This window comes from Gymnoscopelus braueri (assembly GCF_963280865.1).
Source record: "Gymnoscopelus braueri genome assembly, chromosome: 2".
Taxonomy (NCBI): domain Eukaryota; kingdom Metazoa; phylum Chordata; class Actinopteri; order Myctophiformes; family Myctophidae; genus Gymnoscopelus; species Gymnoscopelus braueri.
The window spans coordinates 63,203,628-63,226,953 of record NC_137604.1 but is presented as its reverse complement, the minus strand read 5'-3'; the positions used below and the strand labels follow the sequence as shown (position 1 = coordinate 63,226,953).

At 40.7% G+C, this 23,326-nt stretch overlaps 1 protein-coding gene across 1 annotated transcript; it reads right to left on the bottom strand.

Annotated features, from left to right (window-relative positions):
- Positions 1–18,710: 18,710 nt before the first annotated feature.
- On the bottom strand, positions 18,711–22,205 carry LOC308099234 (erythroblast NAD(P)(+)--arginine ADP-ribosyltransferase-like). Its single transcript, XM_080447908.1, has 3 exons — positions 22,167–22,205; positions 21,638–21,733; positions 18,711–19,822 (listed from the first exon to the last, which is right to left on the bottom strand). Exons 2-3 carry the CDS (start codon positions 21,710–21,712, stop codon positions 19,079–19,081), a joined length of 819 nt encoding a protein of 272 aa, XP_080304034.1. The 5' UTR covers positions 21,713–21,733; positions 22,167–22,205; the 3' UTR covers positions 18,711–19,078.
- Positions 22,206–23,326: the final 1,121 nt, after the last annotated feature.

The following is a 23,326-nucleotide window of genomic DNA, read 5'->3' as shown; positions in this document are numbered from 1 at the left end:
TGCACTGCCTCTGCTAAGAGGAAAGAACAGGAGGAAGGAGGGGGAGGATGATATGACAACTCATAATTTCATAAAATAAATTGTTCATTCTGTTGTGAAGAGGTGAACCATAACAAATACCTGCAAGATGAATTAAAGTCATAAAGGTAGAGATGGCTTTTCATTCTGAAAACATTGAGTTTCGGTTTGATATTCGATACCATGGTGTGTGTGTACGTGGCACAGTCACACTAACGTTATCCACAATATCCTATAGATGTAAAAATTGCCGAACGGGTGGGCAGTGGGTGCTTGGCTGGGTGGACAATATAGTAAATGTTCAGAGTCCTGCGAACGATTTGTAGGCCTTGACTGAAGAAGAGTTGAAACATCCAGACATATATCATTCCTCAATGTATTGGATAAAAACAGAGTACAACAGGATTCCATGGACCCTGAGGTCCTACCGGCAGCCTGCCGGCCAGTACACACACTTTCTATTTTCCGTGGGCTTCTTATTGTATATAGCAGTGGTTCATACATGGTTCGAACCTCTAGTTTGTTGTTTATTACAATTGGAGCTTGTTGGGATTGATGAAAGTATGCCCTCCTCCACTTCTGCAATACCAGTTGTAGGCTATCTGTTGTATCCGTTGTCAGAGTCCTATGTAGTGCAGTTCCCATTATCATAGTACTTGGAGGTAGAGCTCTTCACGGATCGCCCGATTCCGAAAATACCCGACAGGACCCGAGACCCGTACGGGTCTGGATCCGTGTTTTATCGTAATCACTCAGGCCGTGTGTACTACCCGAGTGGATCCGAGAAGACCTGTACTACTGTGTGTGACTGTGTGTGAGTGGCCGCGCTGCACTGATCAGGAGAGAAACGCAATGAAGTGCTGTTTAAGTTTTAGGTTGTCAGGTTAGTGCAGCAGCGACATGAATGGCTGTGTAACTTGTGTGATAACTATGCCTTTTATTTATTTATTTTCCTGCAGCGCAACAACTAAAAAAGTTTAGCTACGCATTGCGCATGCGTATCATATTGCAAGGCTGATATGAAAACACAGTTCTGCCAGGACAACTCATAAATAGAAAAAGACAAATCATGAAGGATAAGATATATTTATTGAATATAAAATTAGCAATATATTTATTATGGTTTGGCGATGAATTGGCTTTTAGGTACTCTGATAAAGCGCATTTTCCAACCATAGGGACTCAGAATCCCCCATACATAAACAGCAGATCCAAACAACAGGTGGTAGCATGGGGTGGTGGAGGGTGAGCAGCAATTTTAGCAACAGCAATGAACAGCAGCGCAGCAGCAGCAACAGTGTGTGTGCAGCAAAACAACAGAATGAGAAGTGCAACCTTCCAGCTTAAATAGAGCGGTCTGAGAATGAAATGAGTGTGAGTGGATGAGTGGATGTGTAGGTGGAGCTGATGTGGTCCAATAGTAGGCCACCAACACTGCACTGAGGTTCCCTGACAGAACTTGCTCTGCGCATGTCTGTGACAGGCCGAGAGACTCTGGAAACCCCGGGTGCCAGCGTAGCAACCGGGGCGCCCGACGCCGCTACTGCCGCAGCAGTTCACAAGCCGGGGGGAAGTGCTCCGGGCACCGGTAAACAAAAACCGTGGCCCCCACGCGCTGCCTCCTGGGTCTCGGTGGTAAAGAGTCAACACAGGAAATTGTCCTTCTTCGACCCTTCCAGATCAGAGGCTTGCAGCCTGGCTAACATCTTCCCGTGCTCAAACGCCTACACACCGCTCCAGGATTTATCAGCGACGACGACGGCCAACTCCAGCTGGATCCCACCATCGCACCCCGGCACGCCGTCTCGGCCAGGGAAACGCTCCGGTCCCGACTCCTCTTCGGGCTCCTCGACTACCTCCCTCACCTCTACGCCGAAACCAGGACACGGCGGCCACGAAGGAAAACGGCGCCGACGTCTCTCACCCAGTTCACCGAGGCAAAATATCTCCATCTCCGCCATTCATCTAGCAACGCCAGGTGAAGTGACTACTACTGCCCCCGTTCAGGGTTTCCCTCCCCCTTCCTCATTAGAATCAGCTGTGTCCCTCCATACACGATCAGCTGCATCAATCTCTCACAACCTGGCCCTCCCGCTCACACGTTCACCTGAATACATTCTATTAGGCGACTCCATCATCCGTGAAGTCGCTATTCCCAACTGTATTACATATTCATATTCAGGTGCTAAAATTGCCGATCTACTCCCCCACATTCCAGACATTCTTAAACGCCACCCCTCTGCCCACACAGTGATCCTCAATGTAGGTTTCAACGACACAAAGCATAAACAATCAATCAAAATGCGGTCAGACTATGAAGTGCTGGCAACTACAATTGACAGTCTAAATCGGTCTGTTATTTTTCTGGGTCTAATCCCCTCCCGCCACCGTGGCCCTGAAATTTTCAGCCGAATTTACTCCGCTGACAATTGGCTATGTAATTTCTGCCAAGCCTGTGGGTATGGATTCATCAGCAACTTTGACCATTTCTGGAAAGTCCCATCACTTTACCATGACTTAGTACACCTCAATCAAAATGGCAAAAAACTTTTAGCAAACAACATCACCCGCCACCTGTCTTCTGAATGACGCCAGTCAAATCCCATTTCCCCCATAACCACTCGCCCAGCATTTACTCAGATTCCTGTTATAATTTCCCTCAGACCCCCAGCCACAACTGTACAAAAGCCTAACATTATAAGAACAAATCTCAAAATCAGCAAACGCAACCCAAAAGTACTCTTCGACACCATAAACAACATTGTCTGTCCACCAACACCTGTCACCCCTGTTTTTTCCATCACTGACTGTAATGCATTTCTCACATTCTTTGTAAACAAAGTCGAGACGATTAGAGCAGGCATCATCCACTCTACTCCCACTCCCCACCTGCCCCCCACCAACCAGTGTATTTTAGATTCCTTTGCACCCGTTTCCCTCCGCCTTTTAACTGAACTTGTGAACAGCATGAAAACTTCAACCAGTCCGCTAGACATCATCCCAACCACTATTTTAAAAGATGTTTTTAGCTCCATCGGCCCATCTCTGCTCCATATTTTTAACCTCTCCCTTTCCTCTGGCACTGTCCCCTCTTATTTTAAAACAGCCACTGTACATCCACTTTTAAAAAAGCCTGGATTGGATCAGATTTTAATTAATAGGCTCAGAGAACAGGTGGGGATCACAGGGAGGGCCCTAAACTGGTTTTCCTCCTACGTTACAGGGAGGAGTTTCTCTGTAGCCTTGGGCACCCATGTGTCAGCATCAACCCCCCTCTCATATGGCGTCCCTCAGGGATCGGTCCTTGGGCCTACACTTTTCGCACTTTACATGCTTCCACTAGGGCACCGTATCAGTTCTTTTAAAGGTATCTCTTATCACTTTTATGCAGATGATATCCAGCTCTATTATTCTTTTAATCCCAAGAGCCCAGCTGATTTTAATTTCAAGGTTTTACACGATTGTATGTCAGCTATAAAGGCCTGGATGTCGGAAAACTTTTTAATGTTAAATGAATCGAAAACAGAGGTGCTCATCGTGGCACCAGAACATATTGTGCCAAATGTGATGGACTCTATTGGGCCCCTCAGACAAAATGTCCGCCCCAACCTCCGAAACATGGGTGTCAATTTTAATCAGACCATGCAACTTGACACCCACATCAGTTCTGTAACACGCACCTGCTTCTTCCACCTCAGAAATATTGCAAAACTCAGATCCATAGTCACTTACCCGGAACTCGAAATGATTATTCATGCATTCATCTCATCACGCCTGGACTATTGTAATTCACTTTTCACCTGTCTCAGCAAAACCTCCATGGAACGCCTGCAAATGATTCAAAATGCCGCTGCCAGATTGCTCACTAGGTCAAATAGAAGATGCCACATTACTCCAGTCCTGTCTGCACTGCACTGGCTCCCCGTTAACCTCAGGGTAAATTTTAAGGTCTTGGTTTTAACCTACAGAGCTCGGAACGGTCAGGCTCCGAAATATTTAACTGATCTAGTCCCGCCCTATGAGCCCACAAGGGCCCTAAGGTCAGCTGACCGGGGGCTCATAAAGACTCCAAAAACTCTTTTAAAAACCAAAGGCGACAGAGCTTTCCAAGCGGTTGCAGCGAGACTCTGGAACACCCTTCCTCAAGTCTTAAGAGAGGTACCATCTGTGGACATTTTTAAAAACAAACTGAAAACTCTACTTTTCGCACAAGCATTTGCTGTCTCGTTATAACCTCTTTGTCTATGTTGTTGATGCACATGAATTGTACAGCTTTTAATGTTTTCTTGCTTGTTTTTGTTTTTATTCAACGTATGTTAAGCACTTTGTGAGTTCTCTCTGTGAGAGGTGCTATATAAATAAAATTTACTTACTTACTTACTTACTTACAGGCGTGACGCTCATGTGTGCAATCATGGATTATCTGACACTGTTGTCCTCAACGAGGTGAAAAGTAAAGCTTTAATCATAAAATGGTAATTGTTCAATATGTCTGCTGTTACATCATAAAGTCCACATTTATTTACAAAGAAAACTTTTGTCAAGCATATTCAATTAATACCTCTGCACATATATATATATATATATATATATATATATATTTGTATTTGTTTCATACAGTATGCGCTTTTTTAAGGAGTGTCTGGGTTGGGTCTGTAAAATCTCGGAACTTATCGGATCTCGGAAAAAAATTAACGGTCCAATTAGGTTCCGGGTAGAAATAAAATCAATCAGAACGGCTCGGAATCAGACCAAATTGGCACGGGTCCACCCGGGTTCGGTTCTGTTATTTGAAAAACATCTCAGAAGGTGGGATCACATTACTCCCTTCACTGGCTTAGTGGCTTCCAGTCAAATATAGAATTGATTTTAAAATTGTGCTATTTGTCTATAAAGCCCACCATGGGTTGCCACCATTATACATCATGTGAGTTGCTTCCTCCCCCCGATACTACTAGGCCACTTAGATCAGCAGATCAGGAGCTCCTCAAGGTCCCATGCACCCGCCTGAAGTTAAAAGGTGACCGTGCCTTTTCGGTCGCTGCTCCAAAATTATGGAACAGCCTACCTCTACTTCTCAGGTCTGCACCCTCCTTGGACATCTTTAAAAGCAGACTCAAAATGCACCTCTTCTCCCAGGCCTTTTAAATAAACCTCCTGCCTTGGAAAAATGGACACTTGTTCATGTGCTCCCACATTTTTCTTTTCCTCAGCTATTTGTCTTCCTGTTATGGTTTTATATATTTGATGCTTTTTTGTTTTTTTGGAGTTGTAAGTTCTGTATTTGATGCTTTTTTGTGTGTGTTTTAACCTTGATGTTTTGTGTACATTTTTCATGCTGTACAGCACTTTGGTCAGCCTTTGGTTGTTTTTAAATGTGCTTTATGAATAAAATTGACTTGACTTGATTGACTATACACCAGCTATGGTTAAATAGTCCTGCTGCCTTCCAGGTAGTCATTGGGGGGGGGCATAGCTGAGTGGTTAGTGAGCCCGCCTAGGGAGCCAGAGGCCCTGGTTGCCCCAGGTCATCCATACAGTCGCTCGCCAGGTACAACGTCAGTATAGAGTCACACACACCGGTGTGTGTAACATACTGCAAATGTCTACTTCCTGTAACTAGACTAAAAAATAAAACTAGTGTTGACTAATCATGTTACCAGACGCTCTTATTTTGAAATGGTTTTTCCTCGTTTTTAGAGGAAGTGTGTTGTGTTGCTGCCACCATGACACTGATCTGTAAGTGTAAACTCGGGGGAAATGTAAACAAGAACTCACGTGGATTATAAACGCAGATTTGAGCCAAAATTCATATTAACGCTATGAAACCCGCTCGGTACCATGGATGAATTCGGACATCCTTACTGCCATGAAAGTCAAAAACAAAAAGTGTTCTGAGTTTCATAAAGGTAGGATCAAACTCGCCAAATGTTTTAACAAAGGTCTCGAATCCCACGTAGCTAAACTTGAAAAAGAAAAAAACAAGCTAAGAAACAAGGTTAATGGCATGCTCCTATTAGCAGAGAAAAGCTTCCTCGATGACAAAATTGAGGAAAATCAAAGCAAACCACGAGAGCTTTGGAAGCTATTCAACAACCTACTAGGCTGCAGCAAGAAATTGAAAACCAGGTTTACAAACATAAGCCTCAAGGTGAATGACACTCTCATCACATCCAAACATGAAGTGAGTAAAATCCTCAACATATTCTTCACGACCATAACCTCAGATTTGGTTGATAAACTACCCCCTCCTTCATTTTCCTCTTTTGTATATATATATTTTTTTCTCTCTTCATACCAGTAACCTGAAAGCTGATTGTATGACATTCTGTATAGTAGTGTGTATATCTGTCGGTCTCTTATATTGGCCCGGATACAGAAAATTGTTGGCGTTTTTTCCCAGTTTTTTCCGGCTGTTTGTGTAATACTGCTTGCTTCCTATTGTTCTTTTGGGCTTGTTTTCCTAGGCTTCTTTCTCTCGCAATATCTGGCAACACTGCCCATGGAAAATCAGGGCAGAGGATTATTTGAATTGTGCAATGATACATGATGGAATATGATTAAGGATTATTTTGATTATGGTGAGCTCACATTTCATATCATGACATAAATGTAACTTTCACAAGCCCCCCCACCCAAATAATTTTTTTTGGGGGGGGCATTGCCCCCCCTTGCCCATGCCTAGATCCGGCCCTGTTAGACTTTTCATCATGATTTGTGTGCATGGGGTTCTCATCTTAAACAAGCTGCGTGCTTAATGAGAGTTCCAGTTTAGTAGACCTTGTATTGTGAATTTGTACTTCCATGTACTGTTATGTACTGTCATGTACTGTTCTCATGTCTTACTAAATAAACTACATCAATCAATCAATCAAACCATGCTCCTGTGACTTAAACAGGGTGGAAGTGCGTTCTTTTTGAACCTCCGAAGCATTATGTGAGTGGTTATTAATTATATCATGATGCTGGCTATTAAAAGTAGTTCTACTCTGAGTGTGTAAAGACAAAAGTCCGCACAACTGTAGCTTTGGTTTAAAAAAAAGTCTGCATGGTCTTCAGGTGCACAACTTTTCAGTAATTTCTGGCTTTGCAAAGCCACCACATATGACCATGTAGTCGTAATTAATCATGGCCCAGGATAAAAAGTCACTAAAATCATTAATAAAATCCTTGTTGTACTTGGGTGGTCGATATACCACAGCACACAGTACAGGGGACGGGAGGACAGGATAAGCTTCAATAGCTGAATCTCGAAGCTGGAGTAACTGGCCTCAGATTGGATCATTTGGACTGTTGCTAGACCCCCGCCAATGTTCACAACATGATTGAATGTGTTGCCGTGTGACAAGCCAGCTAATCTCAGTAATCATCATTGTCCTGGTTTGGTGTTCTGTTGTTACAAATAAATGTATGTTCTTATACAGTAGTTGATTCCGGTCTATAAAATACACCTTTCATTATCACTAGGGTTAGTGTCATCTTTCCATTTTCTATGTGTGATGTCTATGTCTCAAACCTACTGAGACAGACAATCAACACGTCATGAAAAGAAACATTTTGGTATAATTTGAGATGTCATAATTTATACTGTAGCAGGCCCAGATTCAATCCGGTCAAAAATAAACACTCAATAGACCCTCAGTAGGGACTCAATGACATACAGACATACAGTTATAATTCAGAAACATGAAGATGAATCCTGTCTTGAAAGGTGTACAGTATAACACTTTTATGATTGTCCACTAATTTTCTTTACACTGTCAAACTTTGAAGCTTGAGTTGTGTATTTCTCTTTCTTAGAATGACTTCCATGTCTCACTATGGGAATGCCCCCAGACTTCAACAGAAGTTCAAATGGCATCATTTCAGCCATATCACCTTTGCAGATCGTCACTGAAAACCACTTCCTCTCCTTCCTTTCACAATGTCCTCCCTTATTCCACGCCAGAGTTTAATATCATAATGTACTCACCAGTGCCAGCGATTTATTTTTTATTTTTTATTTTTTTCACCTCGCCACAGACCTCGCTAAATATCTTAAGATCGCGTGTTCAACTGTTTGTAGACACACAGGGTAGCTGTGTGAGTGGCCCAGAGAAGACATTTTCAATCGACATTTTGCAGTAGTCGCGGTTTCTATTAACACATTGGGTGCCAGAGGTTTATTAAAATATTATACGTTGAGTGCCAGCATTTCTTCCATCCACTTGCGTTATACATTTCGTGCTGTGAGAAGCCCCGACGCGGAAATGCATGTAAACAAAGCGTGCGTGCGAGACGGCGGAGGGTCCCGACTAACGCCTGGAACAATAATATTTCCAACGCGACCCTCCATTGCAGCGTGATCGCCGATCGAAAACGGCTCGTTTCCACCACATTAAAAAGAAATGGAGATATTAAGCTTTTAATCAAGGAGATAACATTGAAAACGCCGACCGGAAGGATTTTTGACATGGAGCCAGATCCAGCCTCTTCTTCTCAGAAACTGCTTGGGTGATGTCAAAGTTTCGTTTTAGCGCCCCACGTGGCCCACATGTATAAAAATAGAATTGGGTCAAAAACGGTCCGGACCGTTTTCGGCACTTCTCGTTTGGACCCTCAAAAACGGTCCGGACCGTTTTTGGCATTCAATGTGTTAAACAGTGTTCAGCTCGAGAAAAACAACACCGGAGATAATGGCGGATTAGGGGAAGCTTTAGAGCGGCGGCGGATGGGAACGAAAATCTTCGATTGACATTCTATTTCCGTTTCCGCTCCGGTGTGCTACAATGAAATGTGTCACTGCGAGGGAGGCCTACAAAGAAATGTGTCACTGCGAGAAAAAAAAAAAAAAAAAAGACCACTTCGCATAGAACTACGTGACTGGCACGCTGCGCAATTATTTAGGTTCGCGTAGAACTACGCAATTGGCACGCAATGTGTTAAAGCAGTGGTTCTCAACCTGTGGGTCGGGACCCCCAGGGCGGTCCCTACATGATTTTTGGGGGTCTCCAGATGACAGTAAAGTGACAATTTAAGGACGTTAAAGGTCAAACTATGTTATAAAAACTGGTGAAACATTGGCCAAACATTGGTCAAACTAATGACTCATCAATTCCAAGTGCTTATCCCCAGCTCTAATATTATTATTTTGGGGTGTCACAGCCTGAAAAGGTTGAGAACCACTGCCTTAAAGGACCACTTCACCCATTTTCAACCTAGCTTCATATATTTGGTACTCACTAATGCTCATTATAATATGGTACCATTTTTGTGGACGGTTCAAAAACCTGCCTACCAGTGACATCATCGGTAGGCAGGTTTGGGATTTTTTTTTTAGTTAATACATTAGCTTGAAATAAAAACCATTGGTTGGCAGGTTTCAGACAAAAAATTAACGCTGAACTAATAATATCATGGGGTGGGGTCATGTTAGGCAGTGGAAGAGGAAAAATAAACCCTGCTGTTGTATATAAACCACACACCATTTGATGCAAAACATCAAGCCCCTCCTCACACCTCATACTTGTTGGTGCCGTCAACATCAACTCTTTTTGATTCCACAACGAAATGGACAACTCGAGTCTCCTCACTTCACCAACCAACCTAACTCACGTGGAACTTAGCCCAAGCCCAGAAGGAGTGAACGGAGTGGTTATTTTAGGCCTGTGTTGTATCCTGGGCATTCCTGGGAACGGGGCTGTGCTGATGCTTCTACTATGCAAACTGGAGAAAAACTACTTCACTCAACTCTTGATGCTGAACCTGGCTTGCTGTGACCTGCTGTGTCTGACCAGCCTGCCTGTGTGGATTGTTGACATACTACGACCGTGGGACATGAACTATGGACTTTGCAAGTTCCTCTCATTCCTGCTCTGTTGCAGCCTTTATGCCAACATTTTCACTATCACTCTGATGAGCATCCAGCGCTTTGTGAAGGTGCTTCATCATCACAGGTGGGCACAACTACTGTAGGTCAAAAGGGTGAGAGAGCTCTGTTAGTGGGACTGTGGGGGGTGTCTTGCTTGATGACTTGGCCATCGGTTGCCTCCACTGGCAGGATACAGGATGGACATTTTGTCTGCAGAAGACCAATACAGCTTGAAGGGCAAACTCTGGCTGTCGCAGTACTTGAGCTATTGTTCTATTTCCTTGTGCCTTTCTCTGTCATGTCATCTTTCTACATCTGCCTTCACCGAAAGGTGAAAGAGACAGCTCTGTCCAGCAACAAGCGAACAAGCCAGCTGATCTCAAGAATCATCATCACCTTCCTTGTTCTCTGGGTTCCAATCCGCATCGTCAGTATCGTGGGAATAGTGGGAGCTTCACTTCGTACATCACAACCCGATGTGGCGCATAAACTGGAACATTTCACAGATAAAGCTAGAATGGTTGCAGTTTTGCCCCTGTTCAGTGCTGTCATAGACCCATTTCTCTATGCCTTTTCTTTTCGCAAACTTTGGCCAAGGAACAGAGAGAATGAAGATGTTGGACTGCGGGCTAACATTGTGTGAACGTTGTGTTAAAAGCTAGTCCAAATAGTACCGTAAGTGTTACAGTAATAGTGATTGTTTGAAATTGTTTGGAGTTCTATGTGTCTGTCAATCAAAGAAAACTATAATATTGACTTTTACATTATTTTCAATAATTGCCTACATTTGACCTTTCATTGTGCAGAAAACCAAGAATGATTTACTGCACTCAGGTGTATACTGTATGGCTGATTATGACATACAGCCAGGCATATTCGAGGTTACCAATTTATATTGTTTCAATATGATTAAATTTACATGATTACTTACATACAGTACATTCTTGCTGCCTTGCATTGTGATATATGTTGTATCTGTTCATGTAATCCTATATTACATTTTACTTTCACATTTCGGTGTAATATGTGATATGTCCTAATACATACAGTACATGCACACACACATGCACGCGGGCAGGTACACGCGCGCACGTACACACGCACATACGTGCACTCATTTCTGCTCATAATGCATTGTTGCATATTTCTTCTCATTGAAGTAGTAGGGCACTTTAGAGGCTCTGTGAGCACCCCAAAAACACATCTCTGTAACCTGTTTTTTTAGGACCCTAAAGGTGTCTAGTTATGATTTCTTCTTGTTGCCGTTGCCAACTAATGTCCCATGGGGTTTATTTTTAACCATTTCTGACACCTACCCCCAACACAAACCATAACATGGAGATAACAGAGAATACCATAACTATTTTAAAGATTCAAGCACATCTTGACTCTATTTCAGGACATTAACAGCCAAAAACTAGCAGAAAATGTTCAAATCACAATTATCACATCTATATTTCTCTTTGTACTAAACTTTTAAGGTGTATTCTTTTTTACGACATGTTTTTTAGGACCTTTATGGTGTCTAGTTAAGATGTATTCTTATTGCCCTGGTCAAATAATGGCCCATGGGGTTCATTTTAACCCTTTCTGACACCTATTCCCAATCAAACCATTAAATGCCATAACTCTTGAAGTAAACAACCTACAAAGACAAATGAACACATTGTCTATGTCATTTGGACCCAAGGAATTCATTAAAGTGGTTAATATTGAGATTCAAGCACATTTTGACTCTATTTCAGGACAGAAACAGCAAAGAAATTGCAGAATATTTTGAAATCACATCTATATTTCTCTTTGTACTACATTTTTAAGGTATATTATTTTTTACCATAATGTCTTTTAGGACCATAAAGGTGTCTAGTTTGGTTTTAATCTTGTTGCCTTGGTCAAATAATGTCCCATGGGGTTTATTTTAACCATTTCTTACACCTATTCCCAACCCGAACCATGCAATGGAGACAATAGAAAATACCATAACTCTTGAAGTAAACAACAAATATCAAACAGAGACAAATTAACACATTTCTATAGATGATTTTGACCCAAGGAATTCATTAAAGTGGTTATTATTAAGATTCAAGCAGGTCTTGACTCTATTTCAGGACAGAAACTGCAAAAAACTAACAGAAAATGTTCAAATCACATCTATATTAATCCTTGTATTAAATACTTAAGGCGTATTCTACTTTACCCCATGTTTTTAGGACCCTTATGGTGTCTAGTTAAGATTTCTTCTTGTCCCATGGTTCATCATTTGGTGACCATTTTAAATGTCCACAGGAGAGGCGTTTTCTTATCTGAACCAGACAACGTACAAAGACAAATAAACCCACTTTTTCATAGAATGTTTACACCAGGAATCTAATGGAAAGGTCACTGACATGGTACAACCATTCTTTATTGGTGAAAAACACACAAATATCAAATTCTGGCTTACATTTAGGTATAATATAACTTTCTTAAATAATCAAAACATAATTTCACTGATCAGTATCATCCATCTCAACCTCTTCCCTCTTATCATCATCATCATCATTAAATAGGATGATCATACACCAACCTGAAAGCCTTTTGAAATGTGGGGTTCTTCTGGAGCTTTTTGAGTGTTGCCACCTTGCCCTTGAAGGAACTAGTACAGCCCTGATGGTACCCACGCAGGGTGCTACAGTATGGCTGCCCAAGAGAGGTTGCTAGCTCTGTGACATTTACCAGCTGACGGTGCCTGCCTGTGCCAGTGTCAAGGTAGATGAGCAGGTTGATGTTGTCATCAACATCAACAATCATTCTTGGCAAATCTGCTAACACAAGAACTCACCAAAGTTATCTAGGTATTGATCAATCAACTCACTTCTCAATCTAATGCCACAAGTTTATGAGCTGTTCCTTCCACGATGAGAGCAGCTGTTTCACATTTTGCCAGCCGCGATGCTGCCTCCTTACTCCCCCAGACCTTGAGCATCAACTGGCAGAGCTGTCGCTTATTTTCCTCATTGCCCAGAAAGAACTTAAAGTCCTGGGGTTTCCTGGTGGCTGGACATTGCACTATGAATTTCTACGAAAGTCCACGCCTCAGCCTCTACTGCGCCCTTGATGGAATTCCATCAAGGCGCAGTAGAGGCTGAGGCGTGGACCAGCTCGCTTGCCCCCATGCCAGGACACACTCATCCCCCACATCCAGTGGGTGAACTATAGAGTGACCTGTTACAAGCGAGCAGCTGAGCCAATCTTTTGTAGGCCTAAATCCTACGATGATGGTCATGGTGGCAGAAGACGGAAGGAGGGATTTTGGAGCCTGTCTGGTCTTGTGGGCCAATTCTGCCCCTATCTCTCATTGACCTGTTGGCTGCTGGTGTCATCAGTGATGATGATGATGATGATGATGATGATGATGATGAGAGGGAAGAGGATGAGGTGGAGTTTGATGATGAGATTGATGATACTGATCAGTGAAATTGTGTTTTGATTATTTAAGAAAGTTATATTATGCCTAAATATAAGCCAGAATTTGATATGTGTGTGTTTTTCACCAATAAAGAATGGTTGTACCATGTCAGTGACCTTTCCATTAGATTCCTGGTGTAAACATTCTATGAAAAAATGGGTTTATTTGTCTTTGTACGTTGTCTGGTTCAGATATGAAAACGCCACTCCTGAGGACATCGATTTAAAATGGTCACCAAATGAACCCCATGGGACATTAGTTGACCTGGGCAACAAGAAGAAATCTTAACTAGACACCATAAGGGTCCTAAAAACATGGGGTAAAGTAAAATACACCTTAAGTATTTAATACAAGGATTAATATATATGTGACATTTTGACAATTTTCTGTTATTTTTTTTCCAGTTTCTGTCCTGAAATAGAGTCAAGACCTGCTTGAATCTTAATAATAACCACTTTAATGAATTCCTTGGGTCAAAATTATACATAGAAATGCGTTCATTTGTCTCTGTATGTTTACTTCAAGAGTTATGGTATTTTCTGTTGTCTCCATTGTATGGTTCGGGTTGGGAATAGGTGTAACAAAGGGTTACAATAAACCCCATGGGACATTATTTGACCAGGGGAACAAGATTCAAACTTAACTAGACACATTTAGGGTCCTAAAAGACATATGGTAAAAAATAATACACCTTAAAAATGTAGTACAAAGAGAAATATAGATATGATTTCAAAATATTCGGCTATTTTCTTTGCTGTTTCTGTCCTGAAATAGAGTAGAAATGTGCTTGAATCTTCATATTAACCACTTTAATGAATTCCTTGGGTCAAAATGATATAGAAAAATTTGTTCATTTGTCGCTGTATGTTGTTTACTTCAAGAGTTATGGTATTCTCTGTTATCTCCATGTTATGGTTTGGGTTGGGGGTAGGTGTCAGAAATGGTTAAAAATAAACCCCATGGGACATTACTTGACAACGGCAACAAGAAGAAATCATAACTAGACACCTTTAGGGTCCTAAAAAAACAGGTTACAGAGATGTGTTTTTGGGGTGCTCACGGAGCCTCTAAAGTGCCCTACTAAAGCTTGAATCACTTAACTGTTATCACTAATGCTTCCTCTGCATGTTATTTGGCCACAGTTAAATAAAGATGAATATTTATGTGGCACACGTCTTTAATTATACTTTATTACATTTATTTCACAAGTGCATGTGATTTAACTTTTTTATATACTGTAACATTCAGATAGACAGACAAGCCTTTGTTGATTCCGAGGGGGAAATTCAATTTTTGATTTTTTTGAATACTTTATCAACAGTTTGCAAAGACAAGCACCAGGGAAGCACAATTCAATACAAGGTCTGTTAAGAGGATTTTAAACCCAAGAAAGCACTATGGCTTGTTTCCATTGGGGTCCTTTATACTCAATTCATCGGAAAAAAATAAAAAAAAAAATAGCAGTCCTACAGTTACGAAAAACAAGATACAGAAAAAAAAGACTCTGTGTGCGCAAGTGCGTGTGTGCGTTTTATGTTCCCTAACATTAACCAAACACATTTTGCCTAACCTTAACAAAAGGTATTTAGAAAAAGAACAGTGCTGCACCTAATAACCAAATAACAGCTCTGGGTATTATTAGAGACACTTAGTCATTAGTAACTTCTGGTCAGGTCAACTCTATGTAGGCCTATTGAAGCAGTAAGACTCAGCCGCCTCCATTGCTCCAATCATTACTCACATAATAAACCTCTCCATCATACAGGGACGGGTCCCTAACGACTTCAAAAATGCAAGGGTGACCCCTGTGTACAAAAAAGGAAACCAATTAGACCCTGGCAACTACCGCCCTATTTCTATTCTTAGCTCCATCTCGAAAGTCATGGAAAAAATTGTCTATGAACAGGTCGATAAGTATCTTGCCAAGAAAAATCTAATTTACAAATTCCAATCTGGTTTCAGAACAAACCACTCCACTGACACATGCCTTCTCTATTTGAACGACTCTATCAAACAAGATGTCGACAATGGCAAATATTGCGGCATGGTCATGCTGGACCTCCAGAAGGCCTTTGACACCGTTAATTACCCAATTATGATCAATAAGCTCAAAGCAATAGGTTTTGATGATACGTCGGTGAGCTGGATGAGATCCTACCTGGAAGGGAGGGAGCAAGTGGTGGAAGTAAATGGCACCCAGTCCCCTCCCCTCCCAGTGACTTGTGGTGTTCCGCAAGGAAGTATACTAGGACCTTTACTGTTCCTGATATATGTGAACGATATGTCTTCAGCTTGCGACTGCAAACTGTTCCTGTTCGCAGATGACTCGGCTCTGCTGGTCTCGGACAGGGATAGGCTGCAGGTTGAGAAAACTCTCAGCTCTGAACTCAACAAGATCTGCATCTGGCTCTCTGACAACAAACTATCATTACACCTGGGTAAAACTGAATCCATCCTCTTTGGGTCCAGTTCTAACCTTAGCAAGGCTGAGAGTTTCACAATCAAAGTGGGTGATGATGTTATCACAAGAAAGGAGGAAATTACCTACCTGGGTTCCATCTTGGAGGCAAACCTCTCCGGTAACAAAAACGCAGACAGAGTGATCAAAAAGGTAAACCAAAGAATACGCTTTTTTGTATAGGATTGGACGTCTAGTCAGTAAGAATACTCTGAAGATTCTTGCAGGGGCCCTCATACAAGGTTATTATGATTATGCATGCACTTCATGGTATCACAACACCTCCAAGGCCTTAAAAACAAGGCTCCAAACATCCCAAAACAAACTAGTAAGGCTACTTCTTGGCCTCAATCACAAAACCCATCTAACCCCTGCTCATTTTGTTAGGATTGGATGGCTTAGGGTTGAGGACAGAGTACAGCAACTTGCTATGGGCCTGGTCTTCAAGATACACCACAACATTGGGATCCCCCTGTATTTGTCAAAATACTTCCAAAATGTTAATGAAGTCCACTATCATCACACCAGAGGCAGCTCCACGAATCATGTTCAACCCAGATTTGGCTCAACAAAGGGAATGAACTCGTTCTCATGCTATTCATCAAAAATGTGGAATGCCCTACCAAAAGGAGTAAAGGAGTGTAAAACCCTACTCACTTTCAAAACTGCCCTAAAGATACACCTTCAGGAGGCCGCAATTCAAAAATGGCCCCTGTCTAAGTCTTAACCTACCCCCCCCCCTTTTTCTTTTTCTTCTCTTGTACATATTTTTCACTCTTCATACCAGTAACCTGTAAGCTGATTGTATGACATTCTGTATAGTAGTGTGTATATCTGTCTGTCTCTTATATGTCATCATGATTTGTGTGCATGGGGATCTCATCTTAAACAAGCTCAGTGCTTAATGAGTCTTCCAGTTTAGTAGACCTTGTATTGTGAATTTGTACTTCCATGTACTGATGTTCTCATGTCTTACTAAATAAAGTACATCAATCAATCAATCAATCAATCAATCAATCAATCAATCAATCAATCAATCAATCAATCAATCAGTGATGTAACTAGAGGGAGTGAAACCACAGCAGTGCAAAGTCCAGACAGCAAAGACGAGTCAGACAAAAGGATGTGGAAAACGAGAATGGTCTTAAGCAGTGGTTCTCAACGTGGGGTCCGGGGACCACCAGGGGTCCTTGAGGGGGTTCCAGGGGATCCCCCGCTAAATGACTGATAGTAACCAAATGGACCCATAGGGTCATAACTCAGAGAGTGCTTTTTTTAAACAATAATCACAATAGGCCATAACGCAAAGACTGCATGAACTGTACCAGATCATTTTTGGAATAGATAATATAAACTATGATTTATACATTGCTAATTCTAATAGAAACAAAAGCTTTTCTTTTGCCAACCAGATAATTACAGTAACAGTAGATGGAGATTAATCTTTTTAGAATGAGATTGCTGTCATGTTTCACACAAAGTATTATGTCCAACACTGAAACCATGTATGCATTAAAATAACTACAACAGGCCTATCAAATGTCACTTGAGAACTACAATTGTTCTCTCGTTGGGCTTTGAACGCAAACCACCATCAGAGGGCAACATTACTCCTTTAGAATATATCTTGAAATCCACCTAGCAGCTGTTGTCAGCTCAGGCAAGCGTTAATTGCTGTCTGATTCAGTGATTTGATCAAAAGGACCAAATTACATCAGTGGTGGAAAAAGTTCTCACATGTTTTACTTAAGTAAAAGTATCAATACTAGAATGTAGAAATACTCTGTTACAAGTAAAAGTCGTATTCAAAATGTTGAGTAAAAGTACAAAAGTATTGGTATCAAATACATCAGTGGTGGAAAAAGTTCTCACATGTTTTACTTAAGTAAAAGTATCAATACTAGAATGTAGAAATACTCTGTTACAAGTAAAAGTCCGGAATTCAAAATGTTGAGTAAAAGTACAAAAGTATTGGTATCAAATACATCAGTGGTGGAAAAAGTTCTCACATGTTTTACTTAAGTAAAAGTACCAATACTAGAATGTAGAAATACTCTGTTACAAGTAAAAGTCCGGAATTCAAAATGTTGAGTATTGTGCAGAATGTCCCATTTCAAAAGTTTTCAAATGTATAAAATATAAGAATCTTTTGAAAATAGCAGATCTACAAGCTCACAATGGCCGAAATGCATAGAGAGTTGAAGTGGTTAATGTATATTTTGTAATAATAATCAAAATCTATAAAGTAACTAGTAACTAAAGTTTTCAAATAATTGTAGTTGAGTAAAAGTATAATATTTGCCTCTGAGATGTAGTGGAGTAAAAGTAAAAGTACTGAAATTCGGAAATACTAGTAAAAGTACCTCAAAATTGTACTTGAGTACAGTACTTGAGTAAATGTACTTAGTTACTTTACACCACTGCCTACTAGTCACAGATCAATATTCCATGCTGTGAGCCATGTTTGCCACTAGAGAGCAGCATTGCTTATCCCACTTTCAGTCAGATGTTTGTATCACATCTAGAACAGTAAAATAAAGAAGATCATTGTGGGATCTAAAGAAGGTCATCTGAGGAGTAATCTGACATCCATGCATAACCTCCGTTCTTCATTTATACAGTATGATCACCACGTTGCTATCAAAGCCCTTTAATGGCAAATTATTTGAGAAATGGACATTTTAGTAACTAGATTGATTTGATTTATTTTGGTGCCCTGACCACTTTACAGGACACTACATATAATAATTGCATAGGTGTATAAAATAATAAAACTAAAACTCTATTTCATACAAATATAACATTCTGTCTTTGTTTTCCATGCCTTACAAGCATCCAACATCTGGCAAATACAAAGTAGGCTACGAATAATAAGCTACCAATCATTCTGGTGTGATTGTAGATACAATAAACATATGGCCAAGAATGCAAATATGCCATATGATCAGTTTATTGATTAAAAAAGACAAATGTTCATGGCACAGCTTCACCAAAACTATATTCATGTGCACAAGATATAACAAAAGTATTTATCCCCCAAAATGTTTATGCTGCTATTAAATTCTGTTATTTATCATCAATGCTACAACAGCTCAGACAAGATAAACAGAAACAACAGAGCAGAAGAAATTTCAATGCAGTAGCTTTGCCTGAGAGCACATTTAATATTTATACATAATACTAAATTAACTATTGGGTATATTACTGGGCATTATGGGTGCTGAGGCATATTTTAGGAGGGTTCTCATAGTCAACAGGAAGAGTGTGTTATCCGTCTTGGCTTTTCATTGTGAGACTAGTATTCTCACAATGATACTAGCATGCAGTTCAGATTGCTGAGCTTCCCTGCACTTTCCAATTTAAAGACTTTATCACATTGCATTGTTTCCTTCTTTTGCTTTGGGACTATCTTGAACACCTCATAGGGAGGAATGAGCACCTCTTCCTCTGTATCATTTAAAGCTGGATATTTCTTCAGGTCAGCACCGTAACAGGTTTTAATTATGAAGCAGGTCTTTTTCCCAAACTTATTGGAATTAAAATTTGGATTTTTAGAGCTGGAAGCAAATTGACCGAATCGCACTATTTGGTTGATATCACCGGTAAAGCCCAGGTTGGTTCTTCGATAGGTGGTGAGACAGCCTCCTTGACTATTTTTAAGGGCCTGTATTGCTTCGGTCAACAGGAAGTGCAAGGTGTGGTACTCGAAAGAGGTGGAGGCATAATGCTTTCTGCTATTCCGGACTGCTACGTTGAACTTCTCATAAAGGTTATATCGGCCACCAACAGTAAAAGCACAGATTGCTCGAATGTGATCCTCGCTCAGTTTTGTCTTTGAATCTTTCTGCTCTACCCCTTTTTTTACGCACTTGTCTGCTCCGTTCCAGACCTTTTTGAAATCTCCCTTCAGCTCCTCAACCATGTATTTCTTTTTTACTTTGTTCATCATCGGTTCAGCACAGCCAGCGTACATGTCATCCACAGAGGCTTCCATTATAGATAAGGGAATACTGCTGCTGGGGTGTGGTGGCTTGATCCTCGGGGGGATCTGGATGGAGTGGAAGAAAAGACATGAATATGTATTAATACAAAGTGATGTGATGAGAAACTGTCTCATGTTAGCCCCCAGCAGGTCATACTCATGGAATAGATTTCATGAATGAATTGATGATTACAGTCAAGTCACATAGCTAACCATTTGCTTTTTGTTCTAAAATTCAGTGCAAAAATTCAGTCAGCTGGCCATTTAACAAATAGTATTGTGATTTTTTCTTTAAAAGAAAAAATAAAACATGTCCATAATCCTGAGAAACACTTCAAAAACATTTAATATTCATGTGACTAGAATGTAATCATGTTTGTATTACTTTATTGTTCGTTTGGAATGAGTGCCTACATAGAAACTGGTTTGTTGGGGGACAACAGTTCCGGTCAGAGTGGGTACTGTATGTCATTTTGGTCAATGGTTCCCAAACTCTTCAGGCCGTGACCCCCCAAAATAATCATATTTGAACTGGGGACCCCCCACCCTTACACTCACTTGGAATTGTAGGCATTACATTTAGTTTCACTCGGTTCCACAGATAAACATTGTGAAAATAGCCGAACTACAAGCTCACAACGCCCACAACTGCGAGGCATTGCGAGCTTGAAGATCGGCTATGTTCACAATGTTTGCCTCTTTCTTATGTAATAATTGACAATTTGGCCAATTTGGTATTAAAAAAGGTCTTAAAAGTCATTAAATTGTATAACTTTAGAAATGTGCACATACCCTGCACACACTTATACTGTATGCTGGTTTGTTTACTGTTGAGTGAGAAAAAAAATATTGGACATTAAAGGTATCATGACATTCATTTTCACTTTTTTTATTTTCAATGTTTTATTTGGGGTTTTATGACCTCAATTACACCCAAAAAACCTGAACTTAGAACATTCAGTGGATTTTCTGTGGTCTGGGGTTTTCTGAATAACTAGGCTGAAAAGTAATCTGAGCTTGGCCCTTCGACAGTGAGGTCACAGTCGATTAATCCCGCCCACTCTCCTCCTCGCCCCTCCCCTCCCCTATCCTTTCCTTTGGGGGGGGCGGAGCAGAGGCGATGATTGACAGGCAAAATCCCTCACCAGCGACACCCGCAGGCAAAGATTTCTTTTTTCATTGCAGTTGAAAAGGCTTTAGAAATGTGAGAGAAAAACACCTGCCATGGATCACTGGAATGGAATTTTCACTTAAAACTTTTTGTACACTTTTGAAGGACCAGGACAAAGACTTTGAATGTGGTGTAAAAGTGAATGTCATTAAACCTTTAAGCAAATAATCTGGGGACCCCCCAAAATAACCCCAGTTTGGGAACCAATGATTTAGGTCATCAAGTGCCTTAGATCAGTGATCCTCAACCTTCTAAGTTTCAAAGACCCCCAGTATGATATGCATTAGGCCACAGACCCCTATTTGATATTTTTTGTTTTGTTTTGTTTTGTTTTATTATCTCTGGGACCCCAGTCTACACTGTGGAATTCTGAGTGTAATTTAACTGATTGTACAAATCAAACCAAATGGAGCCCCTCAAGGACGCCTGGGGGCCAGATCGCTGGCCTAGCGGCTGACAGCGCATCGCGGGTTTGAGTCTTTACTGCATGTCTGAATGAGAAAACCCCTGGAATCCGCTGTGTTGGACAGATACTGTAATTTACCCCTTTCCCCCCTGAGCACCCCTAAAAGTAATGTTTTCTTCTACAGATTATGCCACGACTTCTCACAAAGCCATTGACAGTGGAGTTGTGAAAACAGATGATTTGTGCAGTTTCCACATTTCACCGTGAGTTGAGGTCAACATTAATACCACAATGTGCTACTCACCATCCTAGAGTCTGCAGGCAGCATCCAGAAAGAGAAGAAACTCAGCAACGCAATGGTCAGCATCATCTTCTTCATCTCCACATGCAAGCAACACACCTACACACACATACAGTACATGTGTATCAAATACAACATTGTAATTGCAAATTAATTTTAATTATCTCACATTGTAAACGTGTGTTATCGTCTCTGTCGGGTGGAAACCTCATGTCCAAAACTATTACTTTTCAGGATTCAAATTCAAAAGTAGCCAAAGTAGCAGATCTACAAGCTCAAAATGCGTCGGTTCGTGCCGCGTTTTGAGCTTGTAGATCTGCTACTTTTGATGTTTTTGTGTGATGCTGTAGAATGATCAAGTGGGGCGTTAATTTACCAAAAAACACAAAAAGTAAAAATATGGAGATAAGAGGTTTCTGCCCGACAGCAACGATATGTGTATCAAATACAAAATTGTACTTGCAAATTACATTCAATTATCTCAAATGGTAAAAGTATGCTATGCTGCCATTTGTTAAGCAGATCAACTCACCAGGTTGTGATGTGAGATGTTGAGGTGTCACTGATCAGAGATCAGTGATGAGATCAGTCAGTGACAGGTGCTTCTTATAGCCAGCCCACCAAACCACATTACGATCACACCACCACGTATATATCAGACGACCACTTTACGATCAGACTACCACCCACATTTCCATGCTCACCACATTTGCACGTAATCATCATAATCATGTTAGCCACAGACACGCATGTAGAATGCACTTCGTACAAGCTACAGTTTGCATCTGCATTCATCCAAAATGTTGAAAAATCATCTTTTAACCCTTTGTTATTATTTGCAATGTGCATCCTGCATATATGTACATAATATTGGTGCGTATAAGGACAGAATCAGAGATAAACATGCAGTTAGGCATTTTAAACATACATTTATATTTATATTAGGCACGATAGTACTTTTTTATATAACAAATGTCATAATGATAAATGATGGTGTATGGTGAACTTTTATGTGACTACAGCTTCAGGGAAGCAAAGTTATTTGGCTTAAACCACCAACTGATACAAACACCACAACTGAAACAGGTGCTGACAGAACGTTTGAAGAAAGTGATTTAGAAGTTAGCACACACTTCATACAAGCTACATACCACATTTGCGTGCATAGGAACATGCACAGTCAGACACACGCAATAAACAGTTTGTCAACGATTGTGTGTTTGTGTACACAAGTGCATTTTTTGTGCTTGAGGTCTGCATTTTGGATTGACAACCTTATTATTAATCAATAAATGAAATGGCGTGAGAGTACCTTTATGAAACAGAATTCTTTATTTCACACAAGTACTGTCTGTTTGTACATACGGGGAATTTGAGTTGGTGAGGTGGTGCATTGTAGTGAACAGCAATTCATCCAAAATGTTGAAAAATCATCTTTTAACCCTTTGTTATTATTTGCAATGTGCATCCTGCATATATGTACATAATATTGGTGCGTATAAGGACAGAATCAGAGATAAACATGCAGTTAGGCATTTTAAACATACATTTATATTTATATTAGGCACGATAGTACTTTTTTATATAACAAATGTCATAATGATAAATGATGGTGTATGGTGAACTTTTATGTGACTACAGCTTCAGGGAAGCAAAGTTATTTGGCTTAAACCACCAACTGATACAAACACC

Excerpts from the sequence above, each read along its gene's own strand:
- LOC308099234 (XM_080447908.1), bottom strand. The coding sequence starts at position 21,712 with ATGAAGAAGATGATGCTGACCATTGCGTTGCTGAGTTTCTTCTCTTTC. Across the intron at positions 19,823-21,637 it reads TGCCTGCAGACTCTAGGATG|ATCCCCCCGAGGATCAAGCC; the intron begins GTGAGTAGCACA and ends CACTCCATCCAG.